General features: G+C 37.4%; 1 protein-coding gene across 5 annotated transcripts in view; it reads left to right on the forward strand.

Moving 5' to 3' along the window:
- Nucleotides 1-9,497, forward strand: part of LOC149219316 (uncharacterized) — a 130,536-nt gene extending 121,039 nt beyond the window's left edge. For 2 of the 5 annotated variants that reach the window (XR_016249227.1, XM_089384340.1), the window contains exon 7: nt 7,625-7,823. Coding sequence is in view for 4 of the 5 variants with exons in the window: in XM_089384340.1 (XP_089240466.1) it covers nt 7,625-7,681 (57 nt within the window). In the remaining variant the exon portion in view is untranslated. Of the gene's footprint in view, nt 1-7,624; nt 8,383-8,898 lie in introns of those variants that run through there. The other 3 variants (XM_089384338.1, XM_089384339.1, XM_089384337.1) reach the window with 3 other exon arrangements.
- Nucleotides 9,498-24,064: the final 14,567 nt, after the last annotated feature.

The following is a 24,064-nucleotide window of genomic DNA, read 5'->3' on the forward strand; positions in this document are numbered from 1 at the left end:
GCGGTCAAACTCGGTCAAACTGTGGTCAATGTTTAACACGTGTGGCCGTATGGATCTTGCTAGTCAAAACTTGGCCAAACCCTCACATGTGCAGCGTCCAAGAGCAAGGATGGAATGATGAAGAAAAATGAATTGATTTCTCCTTAGCTGAAATTTCTTCTCCATTAGAAAAGTTATGAATGGGCTTTCTATTTTGATGTGATGTCTCCTCACATGCACATCTATTTATATAGAGCTTTAATGTTGAGTAGAGACCCATTAAGAAGCCCCTCATCACAAGGAATCCCTTCACTTATTGAGCCTACATTACAACTCAACATTAGAATAGAATTGTTTATTCCACTAGTGGGTGAAAAACTCCATTAACTAAGCAAATCAACCCAACTCTATAAAAAATAGATCACTCCATCTCGGAGCAGGAAATGTGAGCGTTGTGGTTCAATCTCCTGAGCTAATGAGAGAAAGAATGCCTTGGGCCATTCACCCCTCGTTAAATCAACATGACCCCATGGGTGAATGTATCATTCCCACCTAGTCAAATCAACAAGACCCCGGGGGAGAATGTATGCCCGACGCTACAAAGTGCAAAAACATCAACACTCTCTCTTAGCAAGGGAGGCATTTTGCATCATGCCAAGCTTGTCTCTGAAGTATACAAAATCCCCCCTAGACAGAAGCTTGGTGAGAATGTCTGCGATATGCTCGTCTGTGGATATGTGTTGGAGCTTCACTACTCCCTTTTGCACCATGTCTCGAATGAAGTGTTATTTGATCACAATGTGCTTCGACCTGTCATGAAATACTGGATTCTCCAAAAGCTTGAGACAACTTTGATTATCACAATGTATCAAGGTCGTCTCTAGTGCATGATCAAATAGTAATGCAAGAAGCTTCGAAAGCCACATTGGTTCTTGACTTGTGACACTGGCTACGATATACTCTGCTTTCGCTGTATTGAGTGCGACAAAAGTCTACTTCCTACTAAACCAAGATATCGTAGTTGATCCCCAGCTATAGCAACACCCTGAGGTGCTCTTTCTGTCCATTGCACTCCCAGCCTAGTTAGAATCAATATATCCCTGCAGCCTCACTTCACCACCTAAGACATATCTCAGACCATATCCAACTGTACCACCCAGGTACCTCAACACATGCTTCGCTGCAACCAATGTTTTAAAAACCGTTTTTAAAAACCGGTTACCGGTCTAACCGGCCGGTTAGCAAGCCAGCCGGTCTAAACCGGCCAAAAAACCCGGTTTGAATGCCCATTTCTCCATTTTTTTGCCCTAACCGGTGAAAACCGACCGGTTTAGGACGGAACCGGCCGGTTTTAGGCACGCCCACCGTAAAGTTAAAAAAGCATATTTCTCACTGTGTTTTAGGGTTTTTGGGGGGAAACTAAGGGTGTTTCAACCCTAACAATGTTGGCAATAAATGGTAATGTTAAATTCTTAAAGTAAAAGTGACATTTCCTTTAATTTTCATTTTCATCCTTTTATTTAAATTTTTAACATTACCATGAAATGACTCAGGATGTTTGAGAGTGGTTTCGACCTCATTAGATTTCATATGGAGAAACTAGAATTTTAGATTTCACTCAAAATTCAGCAGACTTAATGGTTTTCAGGATTTCATGGTTTGGGGGTAAACAATAAATGCAATCGGAGCTCCAAATGATGAGCAAAACTCTTGATCTAGATCCCATTGTGTTAGACGATATTGATCCAACATCAGAATGGGTGGAGGAGACTGAAGAACCTGTGTTTGACGCTGATTTTGATATCGACATGGCTTTAGCGGGGGATGAAGCAGATTATGTGGTGGCATCAGAACCAGGATCAGTAGCAGCATCAAGGAAAGGCAAAGAACCAATGGAAGGCACTAGTCATGCAGGTTGACAAACTCGTGCATCCATTAGGTCCACTTCTATTGTCATTGGTGGCATTGATACTGAGGTTGTAGATCAGGCTGAGGCATCCTCAGACTCTGAACCAGATGATGTCTATGTAGCTCCTGATGACGATCCTGTGTCTAGTAGTGGTGATGAACTTGATGATTGATCATGTGTACACTGTAGACTTGTAGTAGGCCAATGGCCTCATAGCTTGCAACATTGTTTTTGGACGTTATAGGCCATTTAGAGCCTCATTTCTTATGTATTTTGCTATTTTGTCGATGATATGTATTGCACTCGGTGCCATTTTGATATATTCACCTTTACATGGTATATAAATGATTAATCATTGCATATTTTGTCTCTATTGGCTTGGAATCATGGTTTTACATCTTAAAAATAGTTTTGTTTCATTAAAAATTAATTATTTAATATATTTTTTTAAAACCGGTTTGTTTAGACCAAACAAGTCCCGGTTAGACCGGTTCCGGTCGGTAAACCGGTTCATTAGGTGGACCGGCCCGGTCACCGGTTCCGGTTTTAAAAACATTGGCTGCAACCCAATGTACATGCCTCGACTCAAGCAAGGGTGCTCACTACAAAGCAAATATCTAGCTTGGTGTTAACTGAGTACGTCAAGGATCTAATCAATTGCCTATACATAGTAGGATCCTCCAATTCTGAATTTGAAGAGGAATCACTCAACTTCTTCAGATTTGTCACCATAGGTGTAGCACTGTAGCCATGGACTTGCAGTCCATCATACCTAATCTCCTCAAGATCTTAATTATGTACTTTCCTTGTTTGAAGACGATCTCACCTGGCCTTTGCCACACCTCCAATCCAAAGAAATAATGCATCAAGCCAAGATCCTTCATCTCGAATTCTGAAGCCAACTCCCTCTTGCACCCAAAAATGAGCCTCTCTGCTCCAACAAGGAACAAATTGTCAACATACAACACCAACGTCAAAGGATCACCATCAATAGCCTTGCAGTAAAGGTTAGGATCCACATCACTCTTTGTGAAGCCCAAACTTATCAAGTATCCATCAATCTTGGAATACCATGCCATGGGTGTGTGCTTGCATCCGTACAAAGATTTCTTCAATCTACAAACATGGGACTTCTTCCTATGTATCACAAAGCCCTAATGTTGTTCTATGTACACTTCCTCCTCAATCACACCATTTAGGAATGCGGCCTTTACATCCATCTGATGTAACCTCCAACCCATCACTAAAGCAAGAGAAATAACAACCTTGATGGAAATGTACATGGCGACTGGAGAAAAAGTCTTCTCATAGTCCTCTCCCTCTTTCTAGAAGAACTCTCTCGCCACAAACCCGAATTTGTACTTCTCGATGTTGCCATCCGCTGCATGCTTGATCTTATAGATCCACTTGGAAGTCACTACTAACTTCTCTGGTCTCAGAACTATCTCCCACACATCATTATTCATAATGGGATGATACTCCTCCATCATGGCATCCTTCCAAACTAGCTAGCGTGCTACCTCCTCATAACTGGAAGGTTCAGAATCAATGATGTGGCTCATCAATGCCATATAACTTGAGAACCTCTATGGTCATCTGCTCTCCTTGAAGGTACCATTGGGAGTTGCATGCCTTTTCGCATCTTGCAAAGTGTCACGAAGACATGCTGGCCTCTTCCTGGTCTCTGCAACATCTCTAGGCGGGTTCACTTGCTCTATTGACTTCTCCAAATAGTCAGAAGGTTGAATAATTGGACTAGATGGATTTGTACCCTTATCCTTCAGAGACTCTTACTCCTCACTATCAAACTCCATATGAGACTCTCTAGACATTTTGAAGGCTACCTCATCAAAAGTGACATCTCAACTAACCTCAATTTGACGTTTCTTTGGAATGTAGACCTTTGTAGGCCTTCAAAGTCTCGTTGTATCTCACAAAAGTACCCTTCTTACCAGAAGGTTCTAACTTCTTCCTCTTCTCCTTGGGCACGTGGATGTATATTGGACAACCAAAGATCCTCAAATCACCGACCTTTGGTTTCACTCCTGTGAATTCCTCCTCAGGAGTCTTGTCGCCCAATATTCGGTGAGGACTTCTATTCTGAACATAAATTGTCGTGCTAGATGCCTCTGCCCGTAAGAACATGGGTAAATCCTGATCATGAATCATTTCCTTGCTAGCCTCCACAATGGACCTATTCTTCCTTTCTGCAACCCCTTTTATGCTGAGGGTTGTAAGGAACTATCAACTCCCTCTTGATCCTTGCCTCCTTTGCAAAAAATTGAAATCACTAAAGTCCTTGGAAGCATACTCTCCTCCATTATCTGACCTCAAAACCTTGATCTTCTTTCCTGTCAAGTTCTGTGCTTGAGCCCTGAACTCTTGAAACTTGCTAAAGATCTCATCCTTGGTCTTCATGAAGTAGATCCATGTCTTCCTGGAGAAATTGTCAATGAATGTCACATAGTACAAGAAGCCACCCAAAGATGATACTGTCATTGGTCCAAATTCCTCTGAATGTACTAGATCCAAGATCCTGTTCGACCTATTATCACTGCTCGAAAAAGATCCCTTGGCATTCTTGCCAAGTGCACAAGTCCTCCAAACACCCTCCTGCTCTAGCTAGAGCTCTAGAAGACCTGTAACCCTCTTCCTCATTGCTGGCAAAGCCTTATAATGTAGGTGAGCGAATCTCCAATTCCATAACTCACATAAATTGATATTGCCCTGCACCAAGGCCTGGGCTTGGATGTCCTAACAATTTGTACAGTCCTTCCTCTCGAACAACAATCATTCCTGTTGAGTCTATGCTCGAGCCCTTAGGCCATACAAGAACCTGACCATCTATAAATGCAACTTTGTAACCTCTATCCTCTCACGCTGAAATAGAGAGTAGGTTCTTCAGTCCCGGTACAGACAATACATCTCTCATGTGTAAAGAATCTTTGAACTCCAGCTGAAACGATGCTGTCCCAACTCCTTTTATTGCATACCTAGCATTATCTCCATGTTCCATCTATAATGTGGAATCCTTCTTTCTCAAATTTGTGAGAATATCTCGTGAACCTGTCATGTGCCTAGAAGCACCACTGTCCACCAACCAAATATTACAATTGTCTGTAATAGTGCCTGAAAGAGCGGAGACAGAAATATCCTTTTCGAAGTTTATCTGCAATCTCATGAAGTTTAGATTCCTTTGTCTTCTTCTGTGGTATATTCTCATCATCATGATATGAGATGTAGCTATTTGTTGTAGCATGATTTTTTGGGCTATATTGGCCATCTAGAGCCTCTTTTTTGATGTATTTTTGGTTCAAAGATGCATTGCACTCGGTGCTATTTTGGTTATATGCGCCCTTGCTATATACATGAGAAACTTTGCATATTTGTGTACAATGGTTTGGATTCATATGGATGCACATGAATATTTATGTTTTTTTTTTCAAAATTTGAATATTTCTGTATTTTTTGGTTGACCAGATTTTTGGTCCATTTTTTCTCTCTAGTGCGCAGTTTTGGGGTCAACCGGCCTGGTTTTGATAACATTGGTTCATTATCTGTTGTTTATTTTCAGTTTTAACTTTTGGGTTTTGACTCTAGATACTGATGACGTTAGACGGGTCAATGACTCGTCACTTTTTACTATTTTTGAGTTTGAGTAATTTCAATTTACTATTCCAGCCTTCAAACTTTAGTATCTACTATTTCTCGTAGTACTAATAAGATTCTAGAATAAAGAATGATGAATTTAAATCAATGTATACAATATTTTACTATTTCTATTTCATTGAACTATTTAATGTGTATGAATCAATGTATTTTATCATTGAATTTGAATTTGAATCATTCAACACACACCCCAATGTCCCCCGTCTCCCTGAATTTCTCTAAAATTTTGGGAGTAATTGGGGGTGCTCCCACATGCCCCCCTGTGCATCTCCCCATTCCCACACCCCCTCATCCCGGAAACTTGGTAGAACATTGAAATTAACATAACCTCACTTGCGTGATAATGCTTAAGCACGGCACCTTTAGCCTGCCAAGGTAGTCTTCTGCTATGAAGATTTGCAAGTTAAGGCTGATTTGCTGGTTGCGTAGCAGCCCCTTTTGTCTTACATTTTTATGCACTTGGCCTCTTTGATTTATGGTGCGTGTTAGGCAGTTTTCCTTCACCCTTCCTTCTCACACTATTCATTCATCTATTATACTACATTTACCTGTTTTGTTAAAGCTTACTCTTCATAAATCATTGTACCTCCTCTATAGCCTTGACAACCCTCCCTTTTAGGGAAGGCCTCCCCTGACATGGAAAGTTGGAGAAGAGCCAACCAAAAGTGAAAGGAAAAGATAAAAGGACGAGCTACTTTGGTGACAATGAGCAGCCTTTTCTAAATTGCACATGGCTAGCCCCTTGATGCTTGGGAATTTGAGTTGGATAAGAGCCAATCAAAAGTGAAAGGAAGATCTACTTTGGTGACAATGGGTAGCGTTTTCTAAATTGCACAAGGCCAGTCCCTTGATGCTTAGGGACTTTACATCATATGGGGATGTTAGATTTTGTTTTAACAACTAACATTATCTAACTTAATTTGTTGGCTAAAGCAGAAGGAATGCTATGGTTCTTTGTAATCTTGTTCATTCTTGCTTATGTGTAACATGGTTGAGAAAATTTTGTTGATATTTCTAGTGTTTTTCAGAGGTTTGACCCTTCAAGAGTAATCTGAGGTTTTCGGGCACGAGTTTTATATTGCTCCAGACTTTCATCTCCTTTGTACATCATCAAAATGGACATTATGAAGTTCATTTTAGAGATGACAAAGTCGTGTATGTAGATTACATCACCGGTCACCCATCAAAGAATGTGTAGGCACATAGTCTATAGTCAAAATGTAATAGGATATTCAGTGTTTATCAAAATTACTGATGGTATTTTTTTAGAATTAATCTACAAAATCGGAGAGAGTTATTACCTTACAGTCATTAAGTTAACCAATACCCTCGCTATGTATAGAATTTTTCTTGTAACTATACATGGCAATGAAAATATGTTTTACTTTTTCTTGCTTTTCGTTTGGAAACGTTGCACATTTCTGGTTTCTGGGAATCTTGTGTGGCGTTACTTAAAAGTTAACATGGCAGAATAATTGTTGCAAATTAACACATGCATCAATAACCAAGAATTACATTTAGGTAAGACTGTTTTTTGTCCTAGTAAAAGTTAACATGGCAGAATAATTGTTGCAAATTAACACATGCATCAATAACCAAGAACTACATTTAGGTAAGACTGTTTTTTGTCCTAGTAATGCAATTCGAACAGTCAATTCATTGAAGCTAGTGTGTAAATCTGGTCAATCTATTGGTTTGGTCTGTGGTTTTAGAGCTTGTCTGTGCATTTGTTTCCTGTATTCCGCAAGTGCTGTATTTCTATTCAACCTTAAAGGGATATGTAGGTTTTATAGGTTGGGATTTCTGTAAGCAAATCAAGATAAGGTATGCTCAGCCTCTTTATAATAGGCAGTTATGGTAAAAAACTGCTACTATTTGAAACGGTTTTTGTACTGTTTGTTGGGTAGAAAAAAATTCAGTGTATATCTTATCTGCAGGAATATCTAAAGAGGGATTTATCATCATTACTATATTATTATACTCTTTTCACGTTTCCAGATTTTTTTGGTGGCCTATTCTCTGGATCAGCTTAAAGTGGCTGACCTACCATTTGTGCATGTCTTGTAGATTTGGAACCTCCCTTTCCAAGACCTCCTACTTCTGCCCGAACCGCACAGAGGATGATTGTTGGAGCTTTAAGAAGCCAAGGGCTCACCAAAGGGGTGTCTGTCAAATCCAGCTTTAATTCTATTCAAAAACAAGAGGAGGAAAGAAAGGATAGGATACTGATGCGACAAAGGCTGCGGGATGAAGCTTGGGGCACAGATGACTGAAGTACATTGCTGAACTGTTTTTATCTCTTCTTCAAGTGATAGAAAATCTGTGTGAATAACACTTAGCTGTCTTCTGTGTAATATTTTTTTCTTTATGTTTATATAAAAATTCCAAGTAGGCTATTGCTATCTAAGGTATGTATTTATCCGATGTATGTTTTCTTCGTAAAAACAATTTAAATGAGCATTTCTAAGTTTAAAAGGTTGCGACGTATGCTTTCAAAAAGGCATATAATTTCAGAGAAGCTGCTATATGAATCCTTGTAATTAATACTAGTGTGCTGGTATTAAGAGGTTGTATATTGTTAGACATTAGCCACCTTAACAAATCAAAATTGGTTTATTGGTAGGGTTGTGGTATTATAAGCCACCCACCAGTGTCTAATTTTCAGTGTGGTCTGCTGGGGCAGGTCCTGGAGATTTTAGCATAATAGGTTACCCTATCAAACTCGCATCTTGCCTAAGGACTATATTATGTGGTGCAGTCCCATCAGGGGTTGTGTTTCTAAGAATCACTTCCATGTTTTAAATTCAGCAACTTGATCTTGTACATACCCAATTTGTTGCCTGCTAGTATTGTCTTTCAGTTTAGAACCATTTTTTTTCGAGTAATTCGTGTTTAGTCTTTGGCAAGTTTTTGTTTGTAACAAATGGGATCTTTCTTGTAACTATTTTGGAATGTCCCCATGTGAACTGCCTCTTTTTATCCATATGAATGTGTGGAGGAAAATGAGAACTTTGGGTATATGCATTATACCGTTGCATTATAGAACTAAAGTGGAACAAAGAAAACATACCTTTTTTGTTTTGAATTGTTTCAATAATGATCTGCAGTCACATCGATAATTTGTTTAGGAATTTTGTCCTTGCTTTTGAAGGTGATCATGAAAACATGTTTCTATTTGCAGTTTTGATTTAGGCATTTGCATGCCTGTGATATTTTAGATACCATTAACATGAATAAACACGTCTTTGCTTTAGTTAAAAGAGTTTCTATATGCTATCTTCACGTTGCTCCAATATTCTGATCTTTTGGTATTGGGCTTTTCACTGTTTATTTGTATGTAGGCATTGTGATGCAGAAAAGGATACCTCTCTGCAATAGCAGAATAATACTACATTCAACGGCATCGGACAGAGAATTAAACTACCTAATAACACCTAAGCTACATAAACAACATTCATCACACATGGATTATAAGTGGAAATCCTACTAGGAAAGCCACTGTGTTGTATCTATTATTCTTCAGAATAACTACCTAATAACACCTAAGTTACATAAACAACATTTATCACACATGGATTATAAGTGGAAATCCAATTAGGAAAACCACTGTGTTGTATCTCTTATTCTTCAGAATATTTTACAATATAGTACTCGACCTTTTCAATTCTCTCTATTACAATGCGGACTCACCGTGCTACCAGCCCGAAGGCCATGGCAGTTTTTCCTCTCAACTTCTCACGTTTGGAGCACTCTCATGATGTTCATGGTCATTTCTTTTTTCCATGCCACGTGGGGGCACCATTTTAATGGTTCACTTCATTTATATTTCCTCTCCTCGCATTGTCCTCTTACAGTACACCATCAAGGTTTCCTCATATTTCCTTGTAGAGGGATCGGGGATTTTCGGGAGTTCTACCACATGGTTGGTTTTTACTGAAGTTCCACAAGATATGTGTCACTATTTTTTTATAAATGATTCTCTTACAGCAAACCATCAAGGTTTCCTCATATTTCCTTGTAGAGGTATCAGGGATTTTCGGGAGTTCTATCACATGGTTGGTTTCTACTGAAGTTCTACAAGATATGTGTCACTATTTTTTTATAAATGATTAGGTGGATGACTCAGCTTATTTTAGTGGACCTTCTATACCTTCGCCAGAAGTCATCTTTACCTTCTTATGTTGTATTGGTGTGTAGGATATGACATTCAACATACTTACAATTTGTGAGCATTGTGATCCCAAAATGATAACTTTAATTCTTTAATTCTAGAATTCCTATTTTTGATTTAAAGACACCAAAATCAACCATTTAAACTCACCAAAATCAACCATGTTTCTGAGAATGGCATACGGATAACAATTTTTGTTTTTTAAATTATATTTTTTTGGGGTTAAAATTATGACCTTTTACAATTGTGGCCATGGCCTAATGTTATTGACAAAAATCTTCAAATCAATCCTTAAAACGAAAAGTGGCACTAATCGTAACACCATTGTTTTTATTTTCAAGGTTAAAACCACAACATTTTTGAATCGTTGATAAGCAGCACTGTCGTAGCTAAAACCCTAAAGTTGACAGCGAATTGAAAAGTTGTGCTCCTAGTAGCAATCCTTTATTTATTTTGGATAAAATTACAATATTTTGAAATCACGGTGTCAAGAATTTTAAGAACAACCCTTGAATCATTGTAACTGAAACTTTAAAATTGATCCTCGAATTAAAAAATTAAAAAAGTGGTGATTCTAGTAGCAATTTTTTCTTTTTTAGTTTTGGATAAAATTACAATTTATTGAAATCGTGGTCTCAAGAACTGGTGCACTTTGGTGCCAATATTTTAGGACCAACCCCTAAATAAAGATGTGCAATCAATAGCACCTTCCCTCTCTTTTTTCAAGCTGAAATTAAAGCTTTTTTGGATAGAAAAATGAGTACTACCTTTTTGTCCAAGCCAAAAATGATCATATTTGGGAAACCATCCTCTCTTAACACATTTTTGTTTTCATGGTTGCATGTCTCTAGTTATTGAAGACACTATCAGTCAGCAAACAACTTCGATTATTTGTGGCCATCCAAGCAAACCACCTCGAGAGCTAAGCTGATCATAGTGACCTATGCATGCAATGATTTTCCTCTTTTTCATTTTTAATGCTATATTTGTCCCCAAACATTGTTGTTACAATGGCTGTAGATAATCTACTTGCCCCTGCTTCACGTGAAGTGTGTTAGATTTTTTGGGGATTATATGTTTCCCCACCATAACCCTAGGGTCTTCGACTCATATCACTGCTCTTTTCTCCTTCTGGTCTCCAGCGATGCCCAGGCAACAAGCTAGAGTGCATTAGGGTGTTGCCTACTATCAAGAAAGAGGCTGCTCTAGAGCCAAGACTCGAGCTAAAAGCTTGGCCACACATTACAAAGATTTGACCCCCCCGATTGATTTTTCAAGTGCAATAGATACAAGCACAAATGTTTGAAATACTAATAATTACTTCTAATGATTTTGATCTTCTTTTAACAATTCCAGTTTATCATTAAGCAATTACACTTCATAAGTTCAACCATAAAAGCATAAGAACAGTAGAGATCATAATGCACACAAAGAACACAAGATTTGCCCTGGGGAAAACCCAACAACATTTTCCTTAGAGAAATTCTTTAGTTCAACAAGAGATACATCTAATGCAACTAATCAATTATGAGTTAAAGCCTTGTCAAGCAACCCTCTTGTCAAGTCAAATCAAGTCAAACTTTCTACCTTGCAACTTCGGTCCTTTCTAAACTGCTTAGGTCGAATTTCGGCCTCCTAGAATATGCTGAGAAACTCGGCCTTCCCAAAAACTCGACCTACGCAAAATTTCAAATTGCCTAGAGTATGTTGCCCATTATGCTTAGAAATTCACACATGCAAAGTCAAGAGAGAGGTAGATGCTAGAGATGAATTCATCTTTCTTGTCCTTCTTCTCCTTCATTTAAATGACCATAAATTGTCTTTCTTGTGTGAGGTCGAATGGTGTCGTGTGGAGGAGATCAAATTCCCTTTATATAGTGGGTTGCCTTTGTGAATGGGTGTGTCTCTTCACTAGGGCCGACTTGACTAGTTTGGAGCCAAAAATTCAAAATTCAAATTTAAAAATTTTCTCTTTTAAATCCAACATGAAGAACATGTCTTATAATAATTCTTTCAAGGGTTAATCAATGAAAATGACATAAACATGTCTTACAATTACATCATATATTACAAGGGCTAAAATATAAATTATGAAGACCGACCATAGCTACAAAATTCAACACTCCCTCTTAGCTAGGGATGCATTCATAATGACTAGACATATGTTCTTCATGTTGACAAATTTATCTAAGAAAAGGTTATAACAAATCATCAATAGTATTAGTACCATTCAACTATCATAATTCTGGCCAAATAACTTCGACGCATGGTAGATCAACAACATCAACAGACTATCATAATCTTGGTCGGTATCTCTGACATATGATGTATCCTCACCGTAATTCTCGTTGGTACTCTCGACACATGTACATCATTATTATCAGCTAGTCACCATAATTCTGTCCATCTAACACATGAACAATGTAAATGTTGAAACAGGAACTGATACTGTTATCCGTTTTGTAGAGATAGTAAAAAAGTGTCTGATTTTGAAAAGGGGTGATGTAGAACACACATGTTTTTTTTAGAGCATAGTTTTTGGCACTTTATTTTTTTTTTTTATGTACTTTACGTTTTAAAATGGTAGTGATTTCCATGCTGATTTAAAAAAGTGGGTATTCTGCATCAGACCCTTTTTTTAAAAAAACCTATTTTTTGACTTCAAATTTTCTAATGTATGAAATGTAAATAATTATTTTGTAAATTTAATAATTTTTTAAATGGTAGTTTTCATATTTTATTGTTTTTTAATTTATTTTAATTTTTTTTGTAGTAAGGTTTTTATTGTTTTGCATTTTTAAATTAGAAAGTTGATATTTTGAATTTTCGATATTCTACATATTTATACATTCTTAATTAATTTTTCAATCCACATGAAATAATTGTTTTTAAAAAACAATATTTTTTTAACAATGGACATAAAAATAACCATTTTTAACATAAATATAACAAAACTACACGTTTTGATAATTTTTCTCTAGAATTGACATGTCAAGATCACAATTTTTATATGAAAATTTTAACTAAAAATGGTTAAATAATAGTTCTTTTTAATGAATTTCATGTCAAAAAAATAATAATAATCATTTTTTTATTTTTATTTTTATTTTTTAACAAAAAATAATGATTAACTTAAAAATTAATGTGGAAATCACATATTACAAATATTGAACACATAACAACCTTAATTCAGTGTTTATTCTTCTCATAAAATGTTAAAGTCAAAACATTGCAAAGCTTGATTTCCAACCATAATTTAAATTTAATCAACAATGTCACGTAATCCAAACTCTTCATCCTCTAAAGTTTCATCATTGTCTTCTTCCACAATATTTTCTGTTTTCTTTTGCTCATTTTGTTCTTCTAATGGATCTTTGATGTCTGCGAATATCCCAATGTATGTCTTTCCAAACATTCCATGTAATGGTGGTTGGGGTTCCTTTGCCTTTTTTGTCACACGTGATTCACTAAAGTCCCATTTCTTCAACCCAATTTCTTGCATTGCATCTGGAAGAAATTGAAGAGCATTAATTCTTTGCTGAATGAAATTGCACTGTATTGGATCTTTTTCAATTGCAATGCAATTTCTTCTTTTTTGAAGGCAACATGCTAGTGTTGTACTTAATTATCAAACACAAAAGAAATAATGAAGTAAATTAGTACAATGACATATAAATTAATAAATAACATATTGAAATTCAGTTCCATATAATAAAATTTACCTGAGCCAGAAAATAGATCCAAAACCCAATCTCCTTCATTTGACTGCCGCAAAGACATGGCTAAATCGAGCTCCTAAATAACATTGGGTTACATTATTAAAGTGTTCAAACGGCTCGATCGAGCGCTTAAAAAGGGCTCCATTGAGCAATCATTTTTTCCATCCAAACGTGCCATTTCTTGCCAAAAAGTGTAACCCAGCTCCATGCTTTCACCCTTATAAATTATGAATTTCTAACAATTTATATCCTAATTATTATTATTATCCAATTTTAAGGTCATAGCCAATCCAAACACCAAATTGGTGTATGAAACCCCCTTGTTTGTGGGACAAGAGACCCACCTCCACGCAACGATTTGATTATTGTCTACAAAGGCATACTTACTCTAACCTCTTCTGATTTTTGAACCTATGACCTCTTAGGAGGAAACACATGCTCTTAACCATTAGGCACTTGACCTGAGATGCCTCATGTTTAACTCTAATGTTAGCATTTTCTCAAGAACTCTATCCAATAATTGGACCTCACACGCTCTATTGACCTCTAATTTCAGTTTTGTGGCATTTCAAAGTTTACCCTCCAAAACTCATTTAAGGACATAAATCACACTTAATATTGGTTTACTATATTTGTAAAATTTATAATTCTTTATAACTAATCATTTACTTTGGTTTGTTGTTTCTAAAAGGGTATGGCCCAAAGTTAATTATGTCCAATGTCACTTCATAATCTAATGATATGTAAGAAATATCTCTTCCACTTGAATTAATAAGACACTAGAAACCTCACATACTCAAAACAAACTTATTGAAAACCAATTTGATTCAATAGACCTAATCAAAACAAACATACAAGAGAATATGAAAATGAACATTTGAGTATACTCAGATCTTAAAATTTGTGATCCCAATTCATAATTCTTTATTTATTTCTATCTCATCATACGTTAATTATTTTAGCAAAAGAAAAAGACACCTACATTTCTATCTTATTCGGAGTTCATTATTTTGGAAAAAAGAAAGAAACCAGTGTTCATCTAAAACATGGAGAAGAGGTAAACTGTGTTAGATCGTCTCTTTTTCTTTCACAATACACACCAATAACCACTCTTTTTCGCTTGCCAAGATTATTTAGCATCAAAAAATATCTGACAATGGAAGATTGGCAAATATTGTGTCATACACAATGATTGGAAAATATTGTGTCATACCCAATGAAAAAAGGATGGGAAGGAAACAAATAGATGTGGCAGATCCATGGGTGAAAAAGAAAAGTCATAAATACTAAACATATTGAAGATTTTTATAATTGCTTGCAAACCTGGCATAGATGCCTAATCTAAGCATCATGAATAAGAGATTTGGATAGGTTATAATTTTGAGGAGAGGAGATAGATCACATATCAAACCAAATTTGATATGAAACCTTATTGGTTAACCTTAGTCTGGTTTTTGTTGAGAAGGAATACCATGAAGATTGTTAGAAATAATCAAACAATGTAATGTTTATGGATTGATTATTCATTTATATCTTAGTCAGAGTTAGTTATTCAAAAAAACAAAGGAAAGAAAGAAAAACATTTATGGATTGATTATTCATTTATATCTTAGTCGGAGTTAATTATTCCAAAAAAACAAAAGAAAGAAAGAAAGAGGGACCTACATGTTCATTGAGAAGAAACGGCGGAGTTGGATTCTTCACTTTTTCTTCTGCCATATTTGATACATGCACCCACACACAACTGCGGGTCTCTGATTTGATTTTGATAGAGAGGTACCAGAGGAAACCATCTCAAAATCCTTGGATGGTTGAGAGAACGTTGTTCGTTATCGTTCCGAACGCCATGTCGTGTACAACAGTTAGTTACTTCCTTTCATAGATTGAAACCAGTGTTCCAATCTATAGAAACATTGTGCAATGCCCTCATGGACTTCTCGCTTCGTCTTGGAGTTAAGCGTTGAACTTGGTTTGTATTGTGTGTCCGATAGTTGATAGACATACGTGCCTGGAGAATGGCCCTGAATCCCATTATAATTTTTTTTATAAAAAATAAGAAAAAGCTTTAATGGCACAGTTGTTCACATGTATATGTGGCGCTTTGTATGTTTCAATGGTGAGTCAAATATCATTTTATGGTAATGGTTTGTTGGAGCTGGAAAAAAACTATTTTGTTTGTTCCTGCCAAAATTAATTAACATCAAAATTCCCTCTTGGTCAATGGAGGAATAGAAAATATTACATCAAAATCAATGAAAAGGGGAAGACAGGGAAATTTTTTACGAAGATCATACCTACTGCAGATTTTGATGAGCGCTTTGAGCTCGCAAGCCTCACATAAATGCTTAATCTCGAGGTTTCGGGTGGGAGATTCAGTAATGTTCGAATCCTAAGGACATTTATCCCTTATCATACTAAATTCAAGATAAGCCAAATTAAACAAAAAACAAATAGTTATATTTGGAAAACATACTGCAGATTTGGATGGGTGCCTCAGGAGTATGCACGAATGTTCAAGTTGAATTAGAAGAGTTGGGATCATAAATTTCAAGATTGCATAGCATATGAGTATTACATACCAGCTTTGTGTTTCAGCCGCCTATCTTGATCTCTTTGCATGCCAACCTGCAGTTTTGTCAAAGAAAATTAATTAGCTCGTCCCCATTTCATGGATGAATCGGCTACCATAATTCTTATTGACTCATATCTATATATAAATTTTACCTCACGAAGAGGAACTCCTGTTCTGAAATCCGCTTAATATCGTATTGGATGCCCAGTAAGCATTGTTTGGGGCGATTCATAGCAGATGGAGCGATTCTGAGAATCGCTAGGTGGTGGGTCGATTCTAAGAATCACCCCGCCACCCGGCGATTCTGAGAATCGCCCCATCTGCTACGAGTCGCCCCCAAACAATGATTATTGGGCATCCAAGATCACTCACCTGATTGCTGAATCCAACGCCGACACCGAGAAGAATGCGGCTGACTATAAGCATGGCGAAATTCGCAACTGCAGCATTCAAGATCGCTCCTAGGAGGAAACTGAGGCCTCTGACGATTATGCTTACTCTTCGCCCCTTGCTTCGCGTTACATGCGAGGCCCCGAATGTGGCAACCAGGCCAGTAAGATAATGAGACGAAGTGAACAGAGTGAGCAGCTGGTTGTTGTATTTGCACTATCAACCACCAACACTGCATATAAACATGACAAGTATCAAAAGGATTGGAGAGTTCTGTTGCCTCCACGACGCCCCAAACACGTTCTTCTTCGCAATGTAAAAGAAAATTGGGGAAGTTAAAGGCACTAGCGAAGATGTCATGCCGAATGGATATATAACACTGCTTTTCTGACCATAATTCAAAAGGAAAATTGTCATTCTTTCGAACAATATAACGATGAGACTATTAGCGTTACATTCAAATGCATTACTGTTGTACCACTTGAATGCCTTGCAAACTTTGATACAATTGAAAGATTATTTAAATATGATGCTAGGGATCAGATGGGTGGACGAGCTCAGATGGCTTTGTTTGTTGGTAGAATAGCAATAAATGACCATATAAGGACCATTTTAGGACTGAATCGGTGCGAAAGAAATTCCTAGGACGTGGGAAAAATTAACATAACGATTGTATTCTCCGTTTGAGGATGTCTAAGAAAAATATCCATAGTCTTTGGAAATTTTAGCATCACGACATGTGCAATTGATACTAACCATCATTTTTCCTATTTCTTCAAGCCTCCAAATCCATGGAGAGAATAAACAACGTCGATGATTGTGTTTCCTGTTCGGTTGTTGGAATCGAATGTGGAAATGAGCGCCAACACCCTCATGCGATGAATGAAAAATGGTGCGATGTATTAGAAATGTTACAATAGAGAAATGCGCAGAGTGTAAGCAATAAAATAATATCAATGTCGTCCATATATCATCACTGCCACTTTATATAACGCTGATATGTTGAATGAATATAAATGTTGTTTCCACAATTGTATTGTCCATAGTATGTTTTGATTCTCGCACAAATTCAAAAGCATTCTTGAAAGTTGTTTCCATAGACGACCCTATCAACGCATTGTAATGTATATACCATTGTACGATATATCAAAGTTATAATGTCAACAAAACAACTCCAAAAACGTGAAGTTGCACTAAATATGAGAATATGTAATGTATACCATAGTTACCAAATACGTCCAAATCGAGGAAAAAAATTCGGAAATTCGTCAATTCGATTCGGAGAGCGAATTATTCGAGGAAATTCAAGTTGGTTCGTTTACAGTTTTATTCATTTGAGCTTTCTCAAAGAAAGCAATACTTCATTGTGAGGAGAACTGGCTTCCGAAACGTTAGTGCTTTTTAAGGAGTCATGAGTTAGTGTTAGTTTCTGGATGTTAGGATGGCTTTGCTCAAGATTCTTGGACATATACATATAATGTTAAGGTCTAAAGTTTGAATACATAACTGTGTTTATTTAAAAAAAAAAAAAGGAAATGGAAAAAAAATGTGTAAATTGGAAAAGTTTTTCTTTTCAATTTCAATCTGTTTTGTAGCGTTGGAAAAATAAGAAAAAAAAACTTGACCCTGGTTACTATTTATTTTCTAAATATATTTATATTTTGAAAGATTTTAAATAAATAAGTTTAGAATAGTGATTTCTAAATATGTATTTATCTATTAGACTTTTTGGATTTAAGTTCTTATTGGGAAGAGGAAGTATGGGTAATTTATTTTTAATTGTATCTTAAAAGTGGTTAGATAATCTAGAATTATTCAAAATTATTTAAAATCTAAGATGAATTAGAAAAAAATAGTGGAAATATCTTATTATTACAAAAAATAAAGTATATATATTCAAATTTTTATGATGTATACTATCGAATTTTTTTTCCGAATTAGAAAATTTCCATTCGAATTTTTATTGTATCGAATCGAATTCGAATCCGAATTCGAATTCGAACTTGGTAACTATGATTTGCAGTAGTCTGTTTCACGCAGGTGATGCTGCTTTCGTCGGTAGACATGTGGAAAAAACTTCTCAAGGAAATCGTCCATGGATGTTACACCGCCTGTTACACATTCAAAAACCCCCAATTAGTTTTCAAAATGTCGGCAATTTTCTAGATTTTTAAGCTCCACCTACAGCCTAAAGCTACTTCTGCACACATAAATCACAGTGAAATGTTTGTAGAGACAGTGAGATCTTTTGGAGTGAAGTAATTGTGCTAATAACGAGTCATTAAACATGAAATTTCCGGATTGAAATGTTCAAATTTTGAATCATTTCGCCTGAATTAAAATATTTGTGTTTGTCTCATCATAATCCAACAATTGCTGAAAGCAATTGTATGTACATTTAATACAGAATGGGGAATTCTGAGAATAGCAGAGTTCCCTTTCAGAGCAAAAGCTTCTACGTCATGCGCACATGGGGCGATTTTGAGAAATCGCCGGGTGGCAGGGCGATTCTCACCACAATGCTTATTGGGCATCCAATACGATATTAAGCAGAGAAATCCTAGAATAGGAGTTCCTCTTCCTCCTTAGAGACTAATACCTGTATATCGAACTGTGCATATAGATCAAAATCTATATTCATAAGCGAACTGGTAATTAATCGCTGTTTGTCGCTGAGAGTGTTTGTACTGGTTGGCAGATCAAAATCTATATCCATAAGTGGGCTGCCAGAGCCCACAATAAGCTGACCTTCCTTCTCGCTCATTTTCAGGGCAGCTGAGCCATGTGGCTGCCTCCCGACATATTTATGTCAGCGTTAGCTCATCAAACAATATGGAGCCACCAAATTGTCCCGTTCGATGAAAATTTGGAGCAATGCATGAATCTAATCGTGAGGTAAACGCTCTGATTGTGGGCAAAATCTAATCGCAAGGCAAATTCAATTTTAAATTGGAGGAAGAGGCATCTCAAGTTTAGTGCGGCCACCTTTACCATGGTATGGCGGGTGTGGGTTTGATAATTGATGGTATGGACCAGAAGAAAACACTTTTACCACATTTTGTTTGCACACCCATAAAATTTACAGGAGGAAAATTTTATTCAGTTGCACTTGGTCGGTTGTATGGTCTTCAATGGGAAAATGTTGCCAAGGGTGTATTTCACAGCTCCAAATATTCAAAATGATGCAAATCTGACCATAACCATAATTCATGATGTGATTTCTCATTGGTCTGGTAATCTTCTTGAAGTTTTGTATTTACAATTGGGTCACAACACTTGTCGTGAAAACAAAAATCAGGTTGTTTTTGGATATCTAAACATACTTGTTGAATTGAGAATTTTTCAAAAGGTAAAGGTTGGTTTCCTTCTTGTTGGGCACACTCATGACCATATTGATCAGATGTTCAGTCGTTTTTCAGTCACATTGAGGAAGGAAGTTGGGAGCTTGCCATCACTAATTGAATGTATTAAAAAATCATACATGCCAGAGGCTACTTTTGATGTGTTGGAAGAAACTGTTGACATGCGAAGGTTTATTCTGGGATCATATGGTGAGGGGAAATGCATTGAACAACTTAATGACATTAACTTCCAACATCAATTTCGTATCAAAAAAATTGATGGGAAAACACTAATATGGGGCAAGAAGTATTCAACTACTGCAGAATGGGCACCGTCATCAGGTTTGCAATTTTTGAAGTTCATTCCAGATCATCATGTCATGGTTTTTTAATTTTATAGTTGAAAAATTTCAATTTCTTTTGTATCTCGCATGTTATGGTTGAGAACATGTTGAATTTATACTTAGGAAAGAAAAATGATATTCTATCAAAAAAATTAATGTGTTTTTTTCCTCATAAACAACTTTGTTTGGCACATAAAATTTTGGTTTTACTAGCATTTTTTAAAATGTTTGAAAATTGACCCTAAAAAAAAAATCATCGTTCCAGTGTCATCACTTTTTCGTTTTGAAGCTATATTTTGTAAGAAAATTTCGTAGTAAATTTCGTAGTCACTACCATTTTTAAAACATGTTCAAAATTGACCCCTAAAAATTAAAATCATCATTCTAGTATACACACTTTTCGTTTTTAGCACTGTCTTTGATGTTTTTTCGGGGTTTTTTGGCCAAAGTTCCCGTTTTGAGTTTATAGTTCCCGTTTCAAAGTTTACATTGTATTGACAACATCAACATACTATCATAATCCTGGTCAGTACCTCTGACATATGATGTATCCTCACCATAATTCTCGTTGGTACTCTTGATGTTGAGAATGCAACAAGATGATGTAACTTAGTGGAAAGGAGTCGCCTTCACTAAGTGGGCCCACAAGCAAATTATGGTGCAAAGTCTATTTTTAGACTATGTCTATTTTTAGACATATGGATCATGGTCTATGAGTTGCAGGATGTTGTTTATGGATGATTGGTCATGTTGGGAAAAATAGATGGACTTCTATTTCTGGTTCACAACGGAGTGATCAGAGTCTATTTTTAGACTGCCAGGCTAAAAATAGAAAAGTCAAATATTATTGTCTCATAATAATATTTAGACTATAAACATTATCTTATCCTCTTGGAGCACTTCAGTTTGAGCTACAGATGTGGCACATGCAGCTGTCAGAAGGAAATACGCTTTTCTTTGTGGGTCAGTTGAGCTATTGCATGCAGGACTTCAGTTAGAACTCATGTGGTTGAGTTCTGTGGAGTTGGATGTGGAGTTGATGGAGTTGTGTTCAGTTTGACTTTGTTAAACTAGTTGTAATTAGTCTAATTGCAAATAGACTAGTGATGAGTGATGTGAATTAATTGATTAAATTAATTCACTAATTATTAACTCATAATGCAACTGAAGAATACATCAGTTAACTCAGTGCATGTACAGTTCAGTGGAGACAGGTGTTAGAGGTTGAGATTGCTATCAGTTGTGACTATAGTTGTGCATGAGATCTTGCACAATCAATGGATTGAGTATGCCCATGAGGATTGCGCAGTATATGCCCAGTGAAATAGCCTGTGCTCACGTGATTTCCAAGGTGAGTGATTTTCACTTGGTATTGTGCAATAGAGGCAGGCAAAGCAGCGGAGGAGATTTGAACCTGTGACTTGTTCGGATCTGAGCTAGTTTTGTGTGTAACAGGTGGAGATAGTGCTAGATACTTGTGAGGAGTATTATACTATGTAATGTTACATGTTCTTAATCATTAATACACAGATAGTGTGGTGTTTTCAGCTGTAAGCTTTCCCCGGGTTACATACTGTGTTAATGTGTGCATGCGATTGATGTTTTCATTGTTTTTGATGCTGCTAAATTGATGATCAACATAGAGGAGATTATGTATTGTGCATGTATTCCGCAATAGTGTATAATCGGGATAATCTCTGTTGAATAAGTGTTTATTATTCAAAATTTCTACATGGTATCAGAGCTGTTGATCATCAGATCTATTATTCGGAAGGTGTTTACATCTTATTTCTTCAGGCAGAGTCTGTAATCGGGCCAGGTAGCCTCTGGATTCATCCTTCCTTTGGAAGGTGAGATATCCGGTAAAAGCCCATACAGTCAATCTCTCTACGAGAAATATTTTGTTCTCACGAATCTTAGATCAGAGGCGGTTGAGTTTGGAGCTGGTGGAATTCGAATTTGCAACAGTGTTTTATTAGTATCAACGTGGCAATGTCTTTCAACGGATTGCGATTGGAGTATGCTCTTGAGGGCAGCTCAAATTATATTGCATGGAAGGACAGGGTGGAGGCAGTGTCAGATGATAATGGACTGAAGGATTTCATAGAGGCTGATATCCCAAAGCCTACTGATGCTACTCAAGTTGATGCTTGGCAAAAGAAGACAGCAAAGTGTCGAAGGATTCTGTTGGAGGGCGTGAAGGATCACATTGTGTCCAGCCTGCATGGAAAGGCTTCTCCATACTTGATGTGGAAAGCGTTGACAAATCTATTCCAAAGCAAGAGCGATCAGAGGAAGCTGACGCTCAAGGATAAACTTAGAAATATCAAATGTGAGAAGGGAGACAGTATGCCCAAGTATCTCACGAAGTACACTCAGTGTAGAGATGAGCTGGGAAGTGTGGGGGTGACTGTCGATGATGAGGACTTGGTGAGCTTGGCTCTCCTTGGTCTTCCGAAGATTTGGCATTCCTATCAGGACTCTGTCAATGGTCGGGAGAAATTGCCAGGATGGGAGAGACTTTGGTTAGATCTTGTGCAGGAGGAGATCAGGCGGAATACCAGGGACGGATCTTCATCAAAGGGACCTGATGAAGAAAATTGCGCTTTGGCTGCCAAAGAAAAGAAGGGGAAGAGCAAGAAAGATTCTCAGTCCGGTGCGAAAGGCAAGAAGCAGAACATGTCCAAGGTGAAGTGCTTTCACTGTCACCAGCACGGACACTATGCCACTAATTGTCCGCAGAAGAAGAAGAACAAGCAAGCTGTTGGATCTGCAGCAGGAGAGGCTCTAGCCTCGCAGTTTGAGCTTGATTTTTCATTGATCGCATGCTTGGTTTCAAGTGTGATGGGATCGGTGTGATTCTTGAACAGTGGTGCGTCTTTTCACATGACAGGAGATCGAGATTTGTTTTCTGATCTGGAGGACAAAGATCTTGGAGTGCACATCGAGATGGGCGATGATGGTAGATACAGTGCAACCGGTATCGATACCATTTCCTTTGAGAGGGAGTCTGGTAAACCCTTCGTATTGAAGGAAGTGATGCATGTTCCAGGATTGAAGAAGAATCTTATCTCTGTGGTGATGTTAGAAGACAAGGGATATGATGTTGTTTTCAGCGAGGGAAAGGCTTTCCTGTGCAGCAAGACAACTGGAGAAACCCGGAAGATAGGGGTTCGAGTGAGGAACCTTTATCAGTTGCATGTAGATGGCTGTGCAGCAATGGCATGCAAGGCAAAAGGATTGGTGAGCCGGGATGATGGCGAGCTGTGGCACAGGAGATTGGGTCACCTTCACCATGGAGCCTTGAAGATACTGCAACAGATCACTAGAAGGCTTCCTAAAGGCACTCTTGCGCAGTCAAATGAGTGCAAGGGGTGTACTTTGGGAAAGTTTGTGAAATCCACCATTCACGAGAAGGATAGTCGCGCCACGACGATCCTTGAGAGAATTCACACAGATGTGTGTGAACCTTTCTTAGTAGCTTCGACAGCAAAACACGGGTATTATGTGATCTTTGTTGATGATTTCTCTCGTAAGTGCTGGATCTTCTTCATGCAGAAGAAGAGCGAGACATACTCAAAGTTCTGAGTTCAAAGCACTGGTCGAGAAGGAGTCGGGGAATAAGGTGAAGGCTCTCAGGAGCGATAATGGTGGTGAATACATTTCTGGCGAGTTCAAGGATTTCTGCAGTGCAGAAGGGATTCGAAGAGAGCTCATAGCTCCCTATAACCCACAACAAAACGGGGTGGCTGAGCGAAAGAACAGAACGATCGTGGGTGCTGCACGGGCGATGTTGCATGATCAGGGCCTACCCCTTCACTTGTGGGCGGAAGCATGCAATACAACAGTTTATGTGCAGAACTGTTGTCCTCACAAGATACTTGGCATGAGTACACCCGAGGAGGCTTATTCTGGTAAGAACCCTGATCTTTCTCATTTGAGGATTTTTGGTGCTAACGTTTACATGCAT

The sequence above is a fragment of the Pinus tabuliformis genome, chromosome Q (assembly GCF_031772625.1).
Source record: "Pinus tabuliformis cultivar Carrire ecotype Pingquan chromosome Q, CPIR1, whole genome shotgun sequence".
In the NCBI taxonomy this organism is placed as follows: Eukaryota; Viridiplantae; Streptophyta; class Pinopsida; order Pinales; family Pinaceae; genus Pinus; species Pinus tabuliformis.